The following is an 18635-nucleotide window of genomic DNA, read 5'->3' on the forward strand; positions in this document are numbered from 1 at the left end:
TGAAGCCAAAACCAGACTGACTGATTTAGAATGTGAATTTGAACTGGTTTAGGCTGTTAAAGAACTTGTTTTAGAATCAGATGTTAGACTGGTTTATAGCTTGTTTTGGGGGCATCTTTTTGTTGTTGTTGTTTTTAAAACTTATTTTCAACTTGTTTTAGACCTGACATGTGGACTGATTTGGCTTTAGAATGGTTTGAATTGAACGTCAAAAAAAATTACTGGTTTGAGACTTGTTTAGAATCTGGTGTTCAGCTTGTTATAGACCTGATATGTGGACTTCTTCTAGACCGATTTTGTTCTGGTTTTAAACTGCTTTAAAACTTATTTTCTTACAGCTGCTCAAAAAGTTTTAGACTGGTTTAGAAACTGACTTGGGACCTGGTTTATTTATCTAGTTTTTTTTTTTTTTTTTTTTTTTTTTAAATTAAAACTGTTTTTATACTGGTTTAGAACCTGGTTTTGGACCAGATTATTTATTTATTTTATCATTTTTATACTGGTTTACAACCTGGTTTTGGATCAGTTCTTTTCTTTTCTTTTCTTTCTTTTCTTTTTTTTTAACTGTTTTTATACTGATTTAGAACCTAGTTTTGGACCAAGTTTTTATTTATTATTTATTTTTCTGTTTTTATAGTGGTTTAGAACCTGATTTTGGATGAACTTATTTATTTATTTGTTCGTTTTTACTGTTTTTATACTGGTATAGAACTTCGTTTTTTGTTTTTTATTTATTTTTATTTTTCAATTTTTTCAAAAAATGTTTTATACTGGTTTAGAATTTGGTTTTGGATCGGATTTTGGATTCGTTTTTAACTGGTTAAGAACTAGCTTTGGAACCTCATATTTTACTGGTTTTAGAATCATTTAGAACTTGGTTGTTGACCCGTTTTACTGGTTTTAGACTGGTTTACAACCATGTGTTTAGCTTGTTTCAGACCTGACCTATGGACCAATTTTAGACAAATTTTTTGATTGATTTTGTGCAGGTGTTTGACTGGTTTCATGCTTGATTTTAGACTTGAGTTTGAATTTTGTTTTGGGTCTGTTTTTATCACTATGGAAAGATATCACATGGACATTGTTATCTGTGTCTGAGGATAATTGATTAGATCTGATGAAAGAATTCACAGACATTTAAAGTCTGGTATTATATTACAGATATGCACAGAGGAATTTGGTGAATACAACACAAATACACTCATGTGTGAATGAGAAAGAGACATTTTTTTAAACTTTATGTTAGAAACCAGTTTAGAGTAAATGTATTTTGTAAACAACTTCAGTGTGTGCTGTAACGTTACCATATGCAATTTTTAATAAATAAAAACAAAGCTGTGGCTCCCTCTACTGGACATTTTAAAAACACCATCGAACACCAACAGGTTCAGTCATATTTCATCCACATCTGTGCAAATACTCTGATGCTATTGTTATAATTTTTATAATGATATTGCATTGAAAAGTGGGTATTTTGTTCTGTGTGATTTTGTACTGAAATTAAAGAAACATGGGTCAAAACATGTGAAATGGCAAAATAATTACAAATATTACAGAATTTTAATTGGACTTTAGTGCTGGTTTTGTGTTATTAGTTAAATTGTGGGTGGATGTGTTGCAGGGCTCTGGTGAAACTCAGACCAGCAGCAGGTTTCATGTTACACAGCAGCACTTCACCTCCAGCAGAGTCAGTCCAGTTCAGGCTGCAGGACCGGAGCTGGTCAGACTGGACTAGTCCTGGACCAGGTTTAGTTCAGCACCAGGAACCTGAACCAGACTGGAGGTTTACCAGAAGAGAAGAGGATGATGGGAAAACTGTGCTTCTCATCTGCAAACTGACCTGGATCTTCTCTCTTCTCTGGTTTCTGGTGCTTAAAGTGGACTATCTGCCATCAGAGGAGCTAGAAGCCATTCTGAGCCGAGCCAGACTAAAGCGGAACACGTGAAGAAACAGGTACTGTGGGAAGTCTGTATCACATGTGGTCTGGTAGAGCTTTTAATGTACTTGTTGTGTTGTCTCACATCAATTAACCCTTGTGTCGTCGTGCAGGTCAAATTGACCCATTTTAAACAATATGTATATTTTCACAGTGAAAATTTCCACATTTTCAATATTTTTGGGAATATTTTGAACATTTTTTGGTTAAAAAAAAGAAATGTTAAAAAAAAAGTTTCTTTAAGAACATTCAGAAAAAAAATCAACCAAAATCCAGCGAAATTCACTGGATTTTGGTTGATTTTTTCCCGAATGTCCTTAAGGAAAATATTAAAACTTTTACTGATATATATGGAATCACTTTAGATATTTTAAGGATTTTTTGGAAGATTTTTATTCATTTTTAAAAAATATTTACAATTTTTTTATATTTAAATTTTTAAAATTTTTTATTTCTTGCCAAATTTGGGGATTTTTTTTTTTTTAAATAAAGGGAAGGGAAATTTTTAAGGAATTTTCTTCCTGAAGATTTTGCAAATTTTTATAAATTTGGGGATTTATTTGCTGAATGTTTGGATTTTTTTCAGACAAGGAAACAATATTTTTCGGTGCATAAATGAGGACAACAGGAGGGTTAAAGTAGCTCATGAACCAACATGGATAAAATATGTAAAATTTGTGTTTCACTGGCTTGTATTTAAGTTTAACCAACTTCATCTACTTCATGACTCACTTTGATATCAGTTCCATTGCAATACTCATTCTAATTTGCTAGAGTTCTCATTGCACCACAACAATTTGTGAAAACAGGCCATGAAGACAAGATCAACATGAAGATATACTTGAAAACAAAAAGTGTGCAGAAGTTGGTATAGTCAAAGGAATCAAAAACAGGAACATATTTATAAAAATGTAGGAGTTTTGCTAATTAAACCCATAAAAGCTGGAGTGGAAACAAAGCTGCAAAAAACAGAATATTGCAAACATTAATGTGTACATCTGTGCACCATGAAGTATTTAGATGATGTATTTTCAAATCTTTAATTCACATTTGCTAAATTATCACTGAAAGTCAAAGTGCAGCTGTGAAACTTCTCTTCAGTTTAAGTCAAACAAACTGAACCTTTGGCCTGATGATGGTGCTGGATGAAAATTGAAGGGTCCCTGAAGTTATTGCAGTTCATCCTGATGTTCATGGGTGTTGGTTTTTGATTGAACTTTGAACTGTCGAGGCGCAACTTCTTTATTTCCCACAGTGTGCAATTTATATGCACCAAGTTACAACTTTTTTGCATCAGTTTTTGAGTTAAATGATCGTGTGTGTGTGTGTGTGTGTGTGTGTGTGTGTGTGTGTGTGTGCGTGTGTGTGTGTGCGTGTGTGTGTGTGTGCTTGGTGGGGACATGAATCTCACAACCAAATTTTATGACCGTCTACCCAACACACGTTAAGATACTAAACTGGATGAGTGAAAACTTTGGTGCCAAATGAGAAGTCAGATCAGTGAAAATCATCAAGCTTCAACCTTTTGGGGACAAGCCAGTCCATTTATCACAATGAACTCTCTGCAGTCCAATCTCCTTTAACTTGTTTTGGTTTTCTGGTGCACATTATGTCAATAAACACGGACATATTTGGATTCTCCTCATCTTGCAAGAGTAGCAGGGATTTAGTATTTTGTCCATAAATGGTTTAAACACACAAGTCAAGTCTGGCAGCATTTTGATGGTGGATGCTGCAGGATTACAAATAACATTTAAATTCAGTTTTTACCAACTTCAAAGCCCCCCTGCAGTGTTTCTCTACCAACTGAAGGTTTTCTGACACTTGAGAGTTTTGAGAGTTCATGCCAAAGCTTGCAGCTATATTCATGCTGTTACACCTAAATGAAAATGTTTCAATTAGCTGTTAGTGAGACTACAAACAGTTGGACTCCTTAAAGGAGAGGAAGTTCCCTTTCTAGTCATAGAAAGTTTAAAAACAGAACCCCCTAAAAACCCATCTCTGTGTTGTTTTTTAAATTTAAATAACCCCTGTCCCTATTTCTAAAAATATAACAAATCTGGAAGCAGGAGTGAGTTTGAAACAACTAATGCAATACTGTAACACTCAAAAATAGTAAAATGTGATTTAAATAAAGCAAAACAATGGAATACACACACACACACATACACACCACACACACACATGCACACACACACACACACACACACACACACACACACACACACACACACACACACCATTTTACTAGTTGTAAGTTCAAAAAAATACAAAAAGATTAGAAAATCTATCATCTATCAAATCATGTCATTTATGTATTTTTGTTGTTTTCTGTTGTTTTTTTCAACAAATTAACTGCACTTAACAAATGTGTACCAGATCAGGAAAATGCAAACAATATTTCCTGTACTGTAGGGACAAATAAGGACTTCTGTTTTTTATTTAGGATCAACCAGTAAAAAATTACCCACCTTTTCATTTTTAAAATTGTATTCATGTAACAGACAACTTTGCCATCATCTTACAGCTAAAAGAGATGTATATTTGGGTGTCACCTGCATAGAAATGTATAATCGAATGTTATCTGCATAGAAGATTCAAAATCTCAAATCCAAGTCCAAAAGAAGCAAAAGAGGACCCAGAGTGAGTCTTGTGGTACTTCTGAGGTGCAGAGAATGAGGTTATCTAACATCCTACAGTCCTATTACTGGGCTGGACAAAAGCAGAAAAAATGTGAAGTTGAAATAAATCAGTCTACACATACTGCATCCTTCTGGAAAACATGTATTAAAGAATCAGAAGTTGAGTCCAAACAGTTGACTCAGCCGGTCATAAAACCTCAGAGACCTGCTGTGGAGGTGATGAAGGTCTTGGACTTGGACTGGATTCTGAATCTGATGAGGAGCCAGAAGAGAAATCAATATCAGCGTCACCTGAAACCTTTTAGAAGAGCTGATCGAAAGCTTAACAGCAGTGTTCAAAACTGCTTGTAAGTGATCCAGAGATTTCTTGTTAAGCCAGACACAAAGAGAATTACAGTCATTAAAAATTGAGATTCAAGGAGCTTAACTTTGGTTTTGTTCTTGCACTTTAAAGGAGAGGACCAGGAACTTAACACTAAAAAAAAAAAGATTTTTAAAGGTTTTAATACATTTTTAACTGTCATTTCTTTCAGCAATTTAAAGATATTTTACAAAATTGTACAATTTTATTAAACTCCACATAATATGTAGTAAAATTTACATGCTTGCAGTAAAACAAGCAAACAAAACAACAAAACAAATAAAAAAACTAAAAAACAAAAAACAAGCCGAAACTGTATTTAAACTTACATCAAAAATCTGTATTTTGTTTTACAAATATTCATTTGTTGTTTTATCATGTTTGATAGTAAAATGACACAATTTAAACAAATTTTTTTTAATTCAGAAAAAAAACTCCCATTATTTTACAGGTAGTTGCAGTTACTTGAAAGAAGAATAACATAAATATAAGTAATGTCCAAATCAGAAATGTGTCTTTTAAGAGATAAGAAATTGCTCTTCATGAGTAGTTTATCTGCATAAATATCACTATTTTACAGATATTTGCCTTTATATGAAAGAAAATAAATATTGAAAAATGTAAGAAAACAACAGGAAAAAAAAAGTATATAAAAAACTAAACATAATGTCCACATCAAAAATCAGTATTTTTACAACTAGTTGTTTTGTTGTTGTTCTTTTAACAAAAAAATCACACAATTTTACTGTATTGAAATCAATTAATTAGATTAATTATTGTGACACTTTTTACAATGTTTGAAAGTGACAATATTCCACAATTTTTCAACATATTTTCACTGGCCGATAGATTTTAACCTTTCATTTTTTATGGACATTTTGTATTATTATTTTTTTATTTACAGTGAGATGTGAAGTTCTCATAAATGCAGTTTCAGGTTCAGGACTTTGCCAAAACATCTGGCTATTGCAGATTTCAGAAAATGTTACTCAATCAGGAGAAAACTGTGCATTTGTTAGGACAAACAAACCTGTACAATTTTTTATTATTTTATGTACATCTTATCTTTGGTGGTTTTATAAAACATTTTTTGCAGGTTACATTTTTCAGGTAAACATGAGTTGACAACTTTTATCTTTCAGGTTACTTCTGATCATGCAGTCTTTAACGGAGGAGATCCAGAGTTTCTCTCGGACACGACTGAGGAAGCAATGCACCAGAGTGACGTCGCTGAGCGGCCGTCGCATCATCGAGACCTGGAAAGGATCGACGATCACCGTGGTGGAAGACCCCGTCCCACAAGAGAGGATGCTGGGATACGTCCCTGACACCTCCTGGGATGTCCAGGTCGGCATCGTCAAACCATTCCTGCTGCTGGGTGAGAAACCGAATCACGACTGACCAGAACCACCAACTCCATCCTGGAGGATATTTCACCAAAACTAGGCTGTTTTAAAATGCAAATTATGATTGTTTTTCAGAGTTGACTGCTTGGCGCTACTGCGATCAAAACTAGTGTAACATTGTTGTGCTTCTGTTCAAGATTAGTTTTCTGCCACTGTTTGGTGTCTGAAGCTCCTTGTTGAGTTTTCTCATTCTGGCCTATTGATGGGGATAAAGAGACTTAGAATCCAAGGATATTGACAGATGTGGCTTCACTGCAAACAGGGAGCTTTCAGTTGTACACAAAAGTCTCCATGCACTTGTTAAGACCATGTATATAATGACATTCCAATGACTCCTGTAACTAAATTTGTCACTAAACAACAATCATGCATTTTAGATCTTTTATAGATTTATTAAAGGTCTTCTGGAAATCTCACAAAATCTGTGGGGCCAAAAATATGTGTACAGAAATGCTATTATTTAGTTAAACATCCTTTAGCCATTTTCACCTCAACTAGATCCTTTTGGTTTCCGTCTACAAGATTCTGGTTATATCTATGACCCTCCTTTTAACAGAATTGGTGCAGTTCAATGAAACTTACTGTCTTTCTGACACAAACTTGAGTCTTCATCACAGTTCACAGGTTGTTGGTGGAGTTCAAGTCAGTACTTTGGGTCTAAAACTTTAATTCTAGCTAGGTTTAGTCATTACTTTATCACTTTTCATGTGTGTTTGTGGTCACTGTCTTGTTGAAACACCCAACTGCATCCAAGATCAATCTTCTGGATGATTATTTTAGGTTTTCCTGAAGAATGTGGAGGTAATCCTTGTTCTTCATTATTCCATTTACTTTATATAAAGCACTGAATCCACAGAACATAATACTGCCACCCCCATGCTTGATAGTGTTCTTGGGGTTGAAGGCCTCACCTTCTCTACTCAATTGGACAACAGAACTTTCTTCCAGAGGGCCTTTTGTTTGTCCATGCGATCATCAGCAAACTTGAATGGAGCTTTAAGGTTCTGCTTCTAGAGGAAGAACTTCCTTCTTCATGGATCCTCTCAGCTCATGTTGATGTAAAACCCTGTGGACACTGACAGCTGTGTTCCAGCAGCTTCTCATTCATTCAGATCTGCTTTTTGATCATTCTTGGTTGACTCTTGACCATCCTGACCAGTTGTCTCTCAGCAGCAGGTGATAGTTTGTGTTTTCTTCCTGATTGTGACAGAGACGCAACTGTACCATGAACTTTATACTAAGTTTTTTACAGAGTTGATTTGAAATGGCTCTAAGTGACTTTCTAACTGGTTCAAGTCAATAATTTGCTTACACAGATAACTGCTGAGCTCCTCAGACTTTCTCACTGTAGTGTTTGTGGCTGAATCTAATGAGTGGATTAAAGAGGCCCTAAATAAATTACATTTCCTCAGAGGAGTCACAAGCTGTAGTCAATAATAATCATACACAAATAATTAAAAGGTCATGCCACGAAGATTATTAGATTAACACAGATTTCTACATCATCAAAGTTGATAATTAATGTTGCTCTATGTACATTTTGACCCAGTAGATTTTGCCAATTTTCCAGAAGATCTATAATAAATCTATGAAAGAACTAAAATGCATGATTGTCTTTTTGTGATCAAGATGCCAGTGTTTCAATGATTCAATCATAGGAGTCACTGAAAACTCAAGACTGAAATGATGATCACGGTGTACACAAAAAGTAACTAAAAAATAAAAACACAATTGATCATTTTCAGCCTGTAAGCTCCTGCAGATACTGAAATGATTGGGGTTTTTTTGGAATTAACTTCTAAATATGTAGCTTTAGTCCATAAAGATGAGTTTTCGGGGTTAAATCAACAATCGTGGAGAGGATTTAAGCTCCTAACATGTTTACACAGCACCGTATAATGCAGTCGTCCCCCTGCCTGGATTGTCCTGGATGTCACCTTCAGTCCACAGGTAACCACTGAGCTCGAGTGATGGGTAACATGAGCCCGACCGTGGGGGAGGATGGGGGGGAGATGTGACCCAACAGGGCTCACCGGTTCACCAGTGGAACAAGAATGACCCTGTGACCTCCAGGAGATGCAACACTGTTTGGTTGAGCACCGAGGACAGAGTCCAAGCAGGTTAAAGACAAAAAATTCCTCAACCAAACATCTCATTAACTGGCTTTCTGTTTTTCTGTGCAGGTTCTCAAGATGCTGCACATGACTTTGGCACTCTGAGAAAACACAAGGTGAGTTTATTTTCCAACTGAAGGAACAAAACAACAGAGCAGAGCAGTCCAGTGTCTGCAGAGCAACAAAGTTAGTAGAGCAACATAAAGACAAGCAATGACACAGATGTCATTTCTCTAGAGTGCCATGCCAGATTAAGCTTGTAGCTTGAGATCAAAACAGCCAAACAAGTTGCATATAGCATAATGTTGATTAAACATCAGTGGATCAGACTGTAAATATGTTTGTATACAGTATGTGAGAATATATGTGACAGTTGAACCCACACAAAATGCATTCATATCTTTGACAACCACTCCAGTCAATCACATTTTCAAGCAGAGACTCATTTAATGGAAACAAATCACCAATGTTATCAAAGAAGCCTAAATAAAAATAGTGCTGAGGCTGAACTTAGATAGTTAACTCACTATCCTAATAGAAAGCAAGCAAAGAGCATTGTTTAGCTAGTAAAGGGGCACCATGACAAAGTCTTATGTGGTGTTTAATGACCTCTGGCAGGAGCCTATGGGTTAAATCAAGCTGGGATCATCTCAGTTAGCCTCCCTGCATTACAATAATGTGCCATTACAGGAACACTAACCCCCACAATGCCCTCTGCTTGCCAACACGGAACTGCAACCTCCTCAGATTGCTACAGTATCAAACAATAAGAGGCTCCAGGTGGTCAAGAGCAACCAATGGATCCTTCATTTGTGTTGGGTCGAAGCAATTTCGGTATACAACAGCAAACTACATTATTCAACCGCTGTAGTAACCCATATTATGACAAGAACTCCTTTGTTAAGTAAAAAGCAAGAAAAGTCTTCATCATTACCTTAAGACATGAAGATCAGTCAATCCAGAACATTTTAAGAAACAGCCCAGGTTGATGCCTTCCAGAGTTGAAGCAGCAGACCCATGATATCATTTATTAAAGGAGAATCGGTCCTTTATGGTGGAACCCTTGCAATGAAACCGCAACTGAAGGAAACTAAGAAGAGACACACCGAATGGATATTAGACCAGCAGAAACTTGGATCTTCTTTCATTCTAGCTGCTGTTAATTTTAAAAAAAATGTGGCTCCTGTGAAGGATGTATAATGTAAAGCGTATGTTTTTTTTCTTGTCTTTTTCCTCTACATGAATCCAAATGTGTTATCCAATAGGTTTGATATCTTCAGTTTTGCTCTACAATGACTACAACCTTCACATTGGGATGCTAGCGATAGTGTAAAAATGTCTTTTATTCTTCAGATAACTCACATCCTGAACGTGGCCTTCGGGGTGGAGAACGTGTTTCCGGACCTGTTCATCTATAAGACCGTCAGTATTCTGGATCATCCTGATACTGATCTGCTGCCTCACATCCAGGACTGTTGTGACTTCATCCAGCAGGCTTGCAGTGAGGTAACATGTTATCTGATTACCACGGACTATATTCATCAACCTATTATTCATTTATCACTTCAGCAACATACCATTTCATCTATGAAAGGTCTTCAAATAAAACTAAACTATCCACAAAATTGAGAGCAAGAGGAAGTGATCACAGTTGAAAAATGTGTAGAAGATAGCTCTTCTATCTTCAGGCAAACAAAGCAAAAGATGTCTGACGCTGCAGAAAAGACCAATTGCTCTATTTCTGTTACTGAAAAACCAAACTGACGATCATAAAGTCCAACCAGAAATGCTCTGTAAACCACCTCTGACTACAAAACGAAACCAAAAGGAAGATATTTATAATTTACAGTTTGGGGTTTCTTGATGGATCCCCCTTTCGTTGCATTCGTTTGTTAGAACACAGCTTCGCTATCTGTGACTGGTCTCTAAGCCAATCAGTTGGCTCTGTTTTAAACCACATTTGCATGAAGTGATAACGCCATCATCCTGTCAGACGGCTGGATGCTCACACTGAACTACAATGCACATAATCTTTGCTGCTAAAGTCTCCTTCTTATCTGAGTCAGAAACATGAACCTCAGCTTAACAAGCAGCCAAACAAACGTTGCACCGCCGACCTCGGTGTGCAGGCTGGATGCTAATTAGCTGCTCAGCTGCAAAACAAAGCAAAGTTTATATATGTAGAAGATTTAATTCCACTTTTCCAGGCTGTGAGAAGGTTTTACCAGCACTAGTCTGACTTACTGGATGTAGACTTCTGGTATAATCTGCCATTTCTGCCAATTGTTTCTCATGGCTTTCTTCTCTGTTCTCTACTATTTATGTGTTGCTGTTTTCAAAATCCACTTCGCTGCAGGAATCAACAACTTACATGCTGAAAATTCCAAGTATTTCTGAACGTTTCACTCATGTAATACTGCCAGCCTGCTTGGTGAAATGCTAATACTCAAAGAAAACAATTACCCCATCGCTATTTTGCAGGGACACTGTTGCAGCATCCTGGGCTCAGTGATTGTGATTGGTTTAAAGAAACAGACACGCCAGAACATTTTTGACTGTACAGCAGAATGATAACGAGATTCAGCAGACCATTCTGCAGTGCTGACACAGCCGTGGAGAATGGTCTGACAACACCAATACAAAACTTGAACAGACTAAAGACTCATAACAGAAAGTGTAAGAACAGAACTTCTTTGTGTTGGAGATCCATCAACAGTTTAGACTTTTCACTCTTTCATAGTGGTGGCTTTTTGGAGTTTTTGTTTATTTTTAATTACAATACCTTAAGTGACCACTTGGGCAAAGTTGCAGTTCTCTTATGCAGTTCTACCATGTAGAGACTTTAACCCAGTCCCATTTCATGAGGACTCGACACGGTAGAGAAAAGGACGAATACGCAACACTATCCTGATCTGACTTATGCGTCTTGGAAATTGGAAAAAAAGGGAATTTGGATTAATTTTTCGTTTTTGGTTCGTCAGTTTGTACATCTCTGCCTGTTTATGACATGGCAGTGTTTGCACAAAAGTCAGGAAAGCTGTGAACATCTGCAAATGTTATATTTAACAAAATGCCACTCTAAAAATGTACAAAAGAACCTACAAAATGAGCAGCCATGCTGGGTTTGTGGACATTTTGTGCAGGGCCACATTTACACTACCATTCAAAAGTTTGCGGTCACCTAGAATTGTCCTTATTTTTTAAACATTTTTTAACATTAAATGAATCAGAAGTACTATGTAGACATTGTTAATGTGGAAAATGACTACTCTAGCTGGAAATGGCTGATTTTTAATGGAATATCTCCATAGGGGTACAGAGGAACATTTCCAGCAACCATCACTCCTGTGTTCTAATGCTACATTGTGTTAGTTAATGGTGTTGAAAGGCTCATTGATGATTAGAAAACCCCTGTGCAGTTATATTAGCACATGGATAAAAGTGTGAGTTTTCATGGAAAACATGAAATTGTCTGGGTGACCCCCAGTTTTTGGACAGTAGTGGATATGTGAGCAATTTCACAAAGACCTATAGGTGAGTTCTTCAGGAAAGTCTGCAGCTATGCAGACTTATGGAGGAAACTACTAGTATTGCGAAGTCCACACCAGGTCCCTCTTCCACCTGATGATTTGACAGTGGAACAGAAGACAAACAGTAGTAATACATAAAAACATTATTTGTGACTTCGAGGAATGCCTAGTTTAGTTTTAGGATTTTAATTGAACTATGAGTTGCATTAAAACAATTAAAAACACTGGAAACCTACATTTTCATGCCCCAGCTTTAGCACTGAGGTTGACCAATCAGATGTTCTGAGTTGTTCTGAGATTTGACATTTTAAGTCTCATGTTTTAATGATGCTTTATGGACAAATTTGACTTGACTTAAATTAAGGAGCTGCACAGGTGAAACTAAATGAGCAGAGAAAGAAACTATCCCAAAATGCCAGGAGATTACAGGGATGTGGAGGCAGATGTGACGTGTTTTCACATCTCCTTTCCATGTTTCCTTTCCTTGTTTCCTCTCCTTGTTTCCTCTCCTCTCCCTCTGTTCTAAATAATGGATGTTTAGTTTTGTTCATGTTTTATTAAGGTGGACGCAGATCAGATCTCAGTGTCATACAAGCTTTTAGCGGCGAAGCCTGCAGCTCACCTTAACATGACACCACACACACACACACACACACACACACACACACACACACACACACACACACACACACACACACACACACACACACACACACACACACACACACACACACTGAGGTGTACGATTACAGGAAGTGTGTGTGTTCATTATGATATGTTTCTGTGTGTGTATCTGTGGTAATTCCAGCCCTGATAATCAAACTGATGCTTTTACTCTGAAAAGCCAGCTCAGATTACCCAGCAGGCCATCTGGCTGGTAATGACCGTCAGATATGGACGCTGTCATGACAACAGCGTCATGTGACCGATTTCACGCCTGCAGCACAGATACAGAAACTATGTGCTAAATTTTTTTTCCCAATTTTTTCCTAAATTTTCAGAGATGCTTTAAATAATGTCTTACCTTGTTGACATTTTTAAAAATATTTTTCCACTATTTTTAAAAAGATTTGAACCAAACCTAAAGGTTTAAGAAAGGTTTTGTTTGTATTTTTGATTATTTTGTCACAGTCTTCCAGATTCAAGCATTTGCACCTCAATTTTTCAGGTCTACTCATCAATTTTTGTGTCTGTTCTGAAATAAATATGAGACTTAATTGTACCAACATGCTTCATTTTTGCTTAATTTAGAATTTAAGCAGAAAATATTGTTGTTTTTCCAAGTTTTAGCACTAATTTTATGGCTGGCTTTACACTTACTCCCCTGAAAATGTACAACTTCTCGCTTCAGTTTGTTTTTTGTTTACTCACCTGAATCTTTTAACAGCCTCTCCTAATGGAAAACTGTGATATTTCTTGTTGTTGATGTTGGTTATCAGGCCGTGACGTGCCGCCCGATAACTGGGACGCGGCTTGTGGTGGAAACATTTCATGCGAAGGAAAACACGGGCTGTAATTGAGACGCTAATGTGCATCCAAAGACAGCAACAAACAAGGCATCTGTTCACTAAATAGCTTGTTGTGATGCGACGCTCGGCTTGACAGGTTCGGGTCAAAGAAACTGTTGTGATCTGTTGGAGAGTGGAGACGTTCAGCGTTCACACAGCAGCACTGCAGCTCATGTTTGAATCTAAAAAAGGACTAAAAAACACTCTGTTTTAATTTGGTGCATCTCACTATTAATTATTCTAGAGTACAGACCATAAACACACCGTAAAAGATAATTAAAGATGATTTATTTAGGAACACATCCTGTAGATTTACAAATTTTTATTCCACAGTTGGTGCACAAACTCCCCAAAGTCTTGATTTTTTATAGCAGCATGTAAAAGGATAATTATAAAAGTATATAAATATGTAAAGATATCCAGTTTTTGTCACATATGTTTGATTTTTCTTGATTTTCTTTTAAAATGTTTAATTGTTTCTTAAGGTTAACTGTAAATGCACATTTAGCACATTTGCACATTTGCAGATGTAATGAAAACACGAAAACTTCCCGGAGAATAATGAAAGCAAAGCAGAAACAGGTGACTTTCTCTGTGTTTTGGATGCTTTAATAGGAAGTTATCTGCCAATTTGTCCACCAGAGCGGCTTCATAAGAAGATAAAATGTTTCATTTTTTTCCTGTTTTTCGAAAGATCTTCTGCCCCCTACTGGTCAGTTAGAGCAGCTCTAACGCTAACATTTCTGTGTGTTTCTCACTGTAGAAAGGCGTGGTGTTGGTCCACTGCAATGCCGGTGTGTCACGAGCACCGGCTGTCGTCATTGGCTACCTGATGTCATGTGACGGCCAGTCCTTTGACGCTGCGCTCTCATTGGTGAAATCAGCCCGACCCGCCTCCTTGCCGAACCCCGGCTTCCTGGAACAGCTGAGGAGCTACAAAACGTCGACGATGAACGGATCCAAACACTGAAGCATGAAGAGGAAAGAGAGTTACCAGTGAAAAAACATAAATTTAATCAATTGAGAACATTTTGAAGTCATTCCAAGATCTGAAAAAGCATTTCATTGAAATAATTGGGGGTTATTATAGTGTATTATAACAGAGCAGAGAAGGTTTTATGATCCAGCATCGTTGGAATAAGATACTACACATCACTTAAAAACTGATGCTCGAAAGATAAATTTGTTCATCCAAATGTGCAACATACTTCCCTATAACTTCTCCTGGAATCTGTTTGCGCAAGATTTTGAGACAAAGCGACATTAGCGACTCCAAAAAGCATCATTTTCTTTGCTTGCATGTTATTACTGACAATGTCCTGTTTGTGTTTTGTGTTTAGTCTCCATTCTGACCTGTCCTCGCTGTATCAGGACGGAGAGTCACCACAAACTCCACAATCTTATTTCTAAACATTAAAACCAATAAAAAATGTCAACGACAAAAGCAGAAATGTTTGTTGTGACTGTTTGAAGTTCTTGCTTTGAGTACAAAACATCTTTAAAAGATAAAACTAGAGGCTCAATCCTGCAGATGGTTTGATTTTAACCTGGTAATTTGACCAAGTTTAAGTTATATTAAAGGAAAATGAATATATGAAATGTGCTTTGCCCAAATTTACATGGGTTGTTCTCAAATTATGTGCTTTAGAATTAGACTTACTCATATAATATAGATAGCTATAAGGACATGTAAAGGTCTACATTGGAAATACTTGTTTTTATGTCACTGCTGCTTTTGAAAAAAATCATCTATATCATGTTTGGTTCGAGGGCTTTAACTTTAATAAATAGATCCAAGGATATATTTTTTTTATTATTTCAACTTTTGTAATAAACAAATAATATATATTTTTTTAAAAGATTCATGTCAGGTATTGATTATTTTAGTAACTAATTGATACTAATTGTTTTTTCCTTCCCTGTTAAAAGGGTGTTTTCCTGCCACTGTCGCCTTTTGGCTGCTCTGGGGGTCAGGCATACGGGTTCTGTAAAGCGTCTCGAGACAATTTGACTGTAATTGGCGCTATATAAATAAAATTGAATTGAATTGAATTGAATTGGTAACTCTAAATTGTCCATAGGTGTGATTGTTTGTCTCTATATGTAGCCCTGTGATAGACTGTTACCTGTCCAGGTGTCCCCTGTCTTCACCCTAAGTCAGCTGGATAGACTCCAGCCCCCGTGACCCTAATGAGGGTTAAGCAGTGCATAAATAATGGATGGATGGAAGTCGTATGTCCAGGTGTAGCTTCTGCTTCCCGTCAGGTGAAGATAAAGTCATCATGTTCCTAGAAGTACGTAGTGGTTCCACATAGAGAAGGAATTTCACTAGATATGTAAAACTACAAACGCGATACCAAGAACTGTGTAAGTGACAAAACAACAATGCATTAAGTGTAACCTGCCTGGCAACAGCAGGAGTTTGATGTCGGTCATGTTTTTGTACAAGAGAACTTCAGTATTGCACAGAGAGCCTCACTGATAAATGACTCAAAGACAGATCAGTCTGATTGAAGCTTCTGTTTCTCACCTTGAGTAAGAAAATTCCACAACATTTAAATAGAGGCAATATAAGGAATCAACTTGTCCATATACTTTATACTTTATCCTGTTTGCTGCAGTACTTAACTTTCTTCTGTCCTGACTAACCATAACCCTAACCCTAACCGCTGAGAGGTCATACAACAGTTAACTGGAACAGAGGTTATACTGAGAACACAAAGCTTTTTTCCATGGCGGTGTCCCCACAACAGGAGGAAAACCCTCCTGTCTGAAAGGGCAAGAGACATCGACACTCTCCAGAGAGAGAGAGAGAGAGAGAGTGAGAGCGACGGCCAACACAACAACCGTCAGAGCGACGGACAGCTGCTCAGAGCAGCATGTTGGTGTGGAAGTGTACACAGTCCTCCTGCTTTTTGGAGTCTCCTTCCTCCTCCTCCTCCTCCTCCTCCTCCTCTTCCTCCTGCTGACGATGGGCTCCTCCTGCTCGGCTCTGGACAGGAAGATGGCCGTGGTGATGGCGACGCCACGTGAGGACCATCCAGTCCAGGCAGTGACAGGTCAGACAGTCACCTCCTCTCAGCTGTCTCACCTGTCTTTGTGGATTTCACAGTGTTTTTTATGTGTGTGCTTGTCTGTGTAATTTTTAGTTTTGGTGCAGATGTGGACACAGTGTTCCTTATCAATGAACCGCTGATTGGTGCACACTTTACTTTCACCCTCATCTGATTAAAAAAACTGATAAAACAGCAGAAAGATTCAAATCTATTCAATGATTTGCAGTCACACAACATGAAAGCTAATGGAAAAAACATAAAAACATTTCTAATGTGTAGGAAGGTATCTAGGCAAGCTGGTAGATGCTTTACTGATCCTGAGGGAAATTCAAGAAACCAAATAAGAGATAAGAGGACAACACACGGGAGATATAGAGATATAAAAAATATAAAGGCATGATTACATACAGAATGTAAATACTACAGCTAAAAACTGTAGATGGTGTTGCAAGTAGGCAGAAACATATAAATCAAATAAGAATATAGAAAAATGACTAAAACACACTATGTTGTGTGTGGCTAGTGTAGTAATATTTAGTGACTGACTTGGAATCGCTGGCTCACAAAACATGGAAGCCACTAAAAAAAGTGAAAAAGTGTATAGAAATACTGTGAAATTTTTATTTTTTTGATTTTTTTTTACCAGTGGATTGACATTGAGCTACATGGAAGCATTATTTTTTAATAAAATATTCATGCAAAATAAATGAATTATTCATCCAAATAACTGCAGAAAGGCTTATTTTTCACTAATGCAGAATAAAAACTTTCATTTAACGCTGCGTTGGATGCTTTAAAGGGCTTTACACGTGGCTGACAAACGCACATGATGCTAAATATCGACTTGAAGACTATTCATCACGGAGATACAAGTAAAAAACTACAATCACCGCCTTGTGGTTGTATCCTCTGCCAACTAGTCCAGCTATAGTTTACATCATGTCCATGCAGACACATGAAACGTGTGCTATGGAAGCTTTTTCGGACAAGAAAGCTGATTCTAGCCATGACTCCAGACAACACCAGAAACGCAGATTCTGTTGCCAAGAAGCTACAAATTCTAAAAGATTCACAGCCACAGAAGATCGATGCAGTCGGCTACCAGTTCAGTATCTGATCAAATTTAAATTTGGTCATAATTACGTTGAATAGTGGCCAGGAAGGAGTTTTTGCAGAAAAATTGGATGTGACGGTGAAGTCGACCTTTGGATCACATCATCATTTTATCCTATTAGACCTTTGTGTGACATTTTTTCATAATTAGTGCAGGAAATTCTTGAGTTCTGACCAACAGCTTCATTTCTGAAATCACAGTGACCTCCGACCTTCTAATTAATTCATGCCTGAGTCCAGGTGAGCGTTTCTACCCAATTTGAAGGAATTCTCTTCAGGCATTTCTGACTTACTATGTTCACAAGCATCTTCAGAACAGCACTGAATTTTAAAATATACAAAAAGAATCAATTCATAATTTAAGAAAAAGAATAACTAGAGCAGAATTAGCATTAATTAGAAAATTTTGAAAAATAATAAGAATTAATGACAAAATAAGGCAATCAAAGATCAAAGAACCATTACATTAAACAAAAAACATAATATGTGTAAATATAAATTCTAAAACACAATACAAAATCATCGATAAATAGAGAGCACACATTAGAGCAAAGAAACTATAATTAAAAAAATCACAAAAAGTTATAAGACGCAGCATAAAATGCAGCCTATATATTTACATATTCATTAATTTTGTTGTTTTTTTTAACATGGGGGTAGAATTTTACACATTATTTACATCAGACAGACATTTTTCTATAAAAATCCAATTATTTATTTATCATGATTATTTTTATATGTTTGAAATGGAAGCTTTAAGGCGCACTTATAAAATTCACAGGAATACAAACTAGTGTGTGTTGGCCAAAGTGTCCTCTAGCTTCTGTCAAATGAAGGTCTAAGATATAATTAACATGTCTATCAGCTCTGCTCTTGTTGTTCTACTTGTTGCCTGAAAAGCCTTTTGACAAACAAAGACCTGAATATATTACTGAGACACACACACACACACACACACACACACACAC

The 18635-nt window shown here is 36.8% G+C and overlaps 1 protein-coding gene across 1 annotated transcript; it reads left to right on the forward strand.

The window, feature by feature from the left end:
• The first annotated feature begins 1711 nt into the window (after positions 1–1711).
• On the forward strand, positions 1712–15130 carry dusp19a (dual specificity phosphatase 19a). The gene is made up of 5 exons (XM_023286925.3): positions 1712–1954; positions 6083–6318; positions 8530–8576; positions 9814–9966; positions 14262–15130. The coding sequence occupies exons 2-5, from the start codon at positions 6096–6098 to the stop codon at positions 14466–14468; spliced, it is 630 nt and encodes a 209-aa protein (XP_023142693.2). The 5' UTR covers positions 1712–1954; positions 6083–6095; the 3' UTR covers positions 14469–15130.
• Positions 15131–18635: the final 3505 nt, after the last annotated feature.

This window comes from Amphiprion ocellaris, chromosome 11 (assembly GCF_022539595.1).
Source record: "Amphiprion ocellaris isolate individual 3 ecotype Okinawa chromosome 11, ASM2253959v1, whole genome shotgun sequence".
Lineage (NCBI taxonomy): Eukaryota > Metazoa > Chordata > Actinopteri > Pomacentridae > Amphiprion > Amphiprion ocellaris.

What these genes read in the sequence shown, in the direction of transcription:
- dusp19a (XM_023286925.3), top strand. Translation starts at nt 6,096, where the DNA reads ATGCAGTCTTTAACGGAGGAGATCCAGAGTTTCTCTCGGACACGACTG. An exon ending in GCACTCTGAGAAAACACAAG is followed by an intron (nt 8,577 to 9,813) that starts GTGAGTTTATTT and finishes TTTATTCTTCAG; the next exon opens with ATAACTCACATCCTGAACGT. An exon ending in TCCAGCAGGCTTGCAGTGAG is followed by an intron (nt 9,967 to 14,261) that starts GTAACATGTTAT and finishes TTCTCACTGTAG; the next exon opens with AAAGGCGTGGTGTTGGTCCA.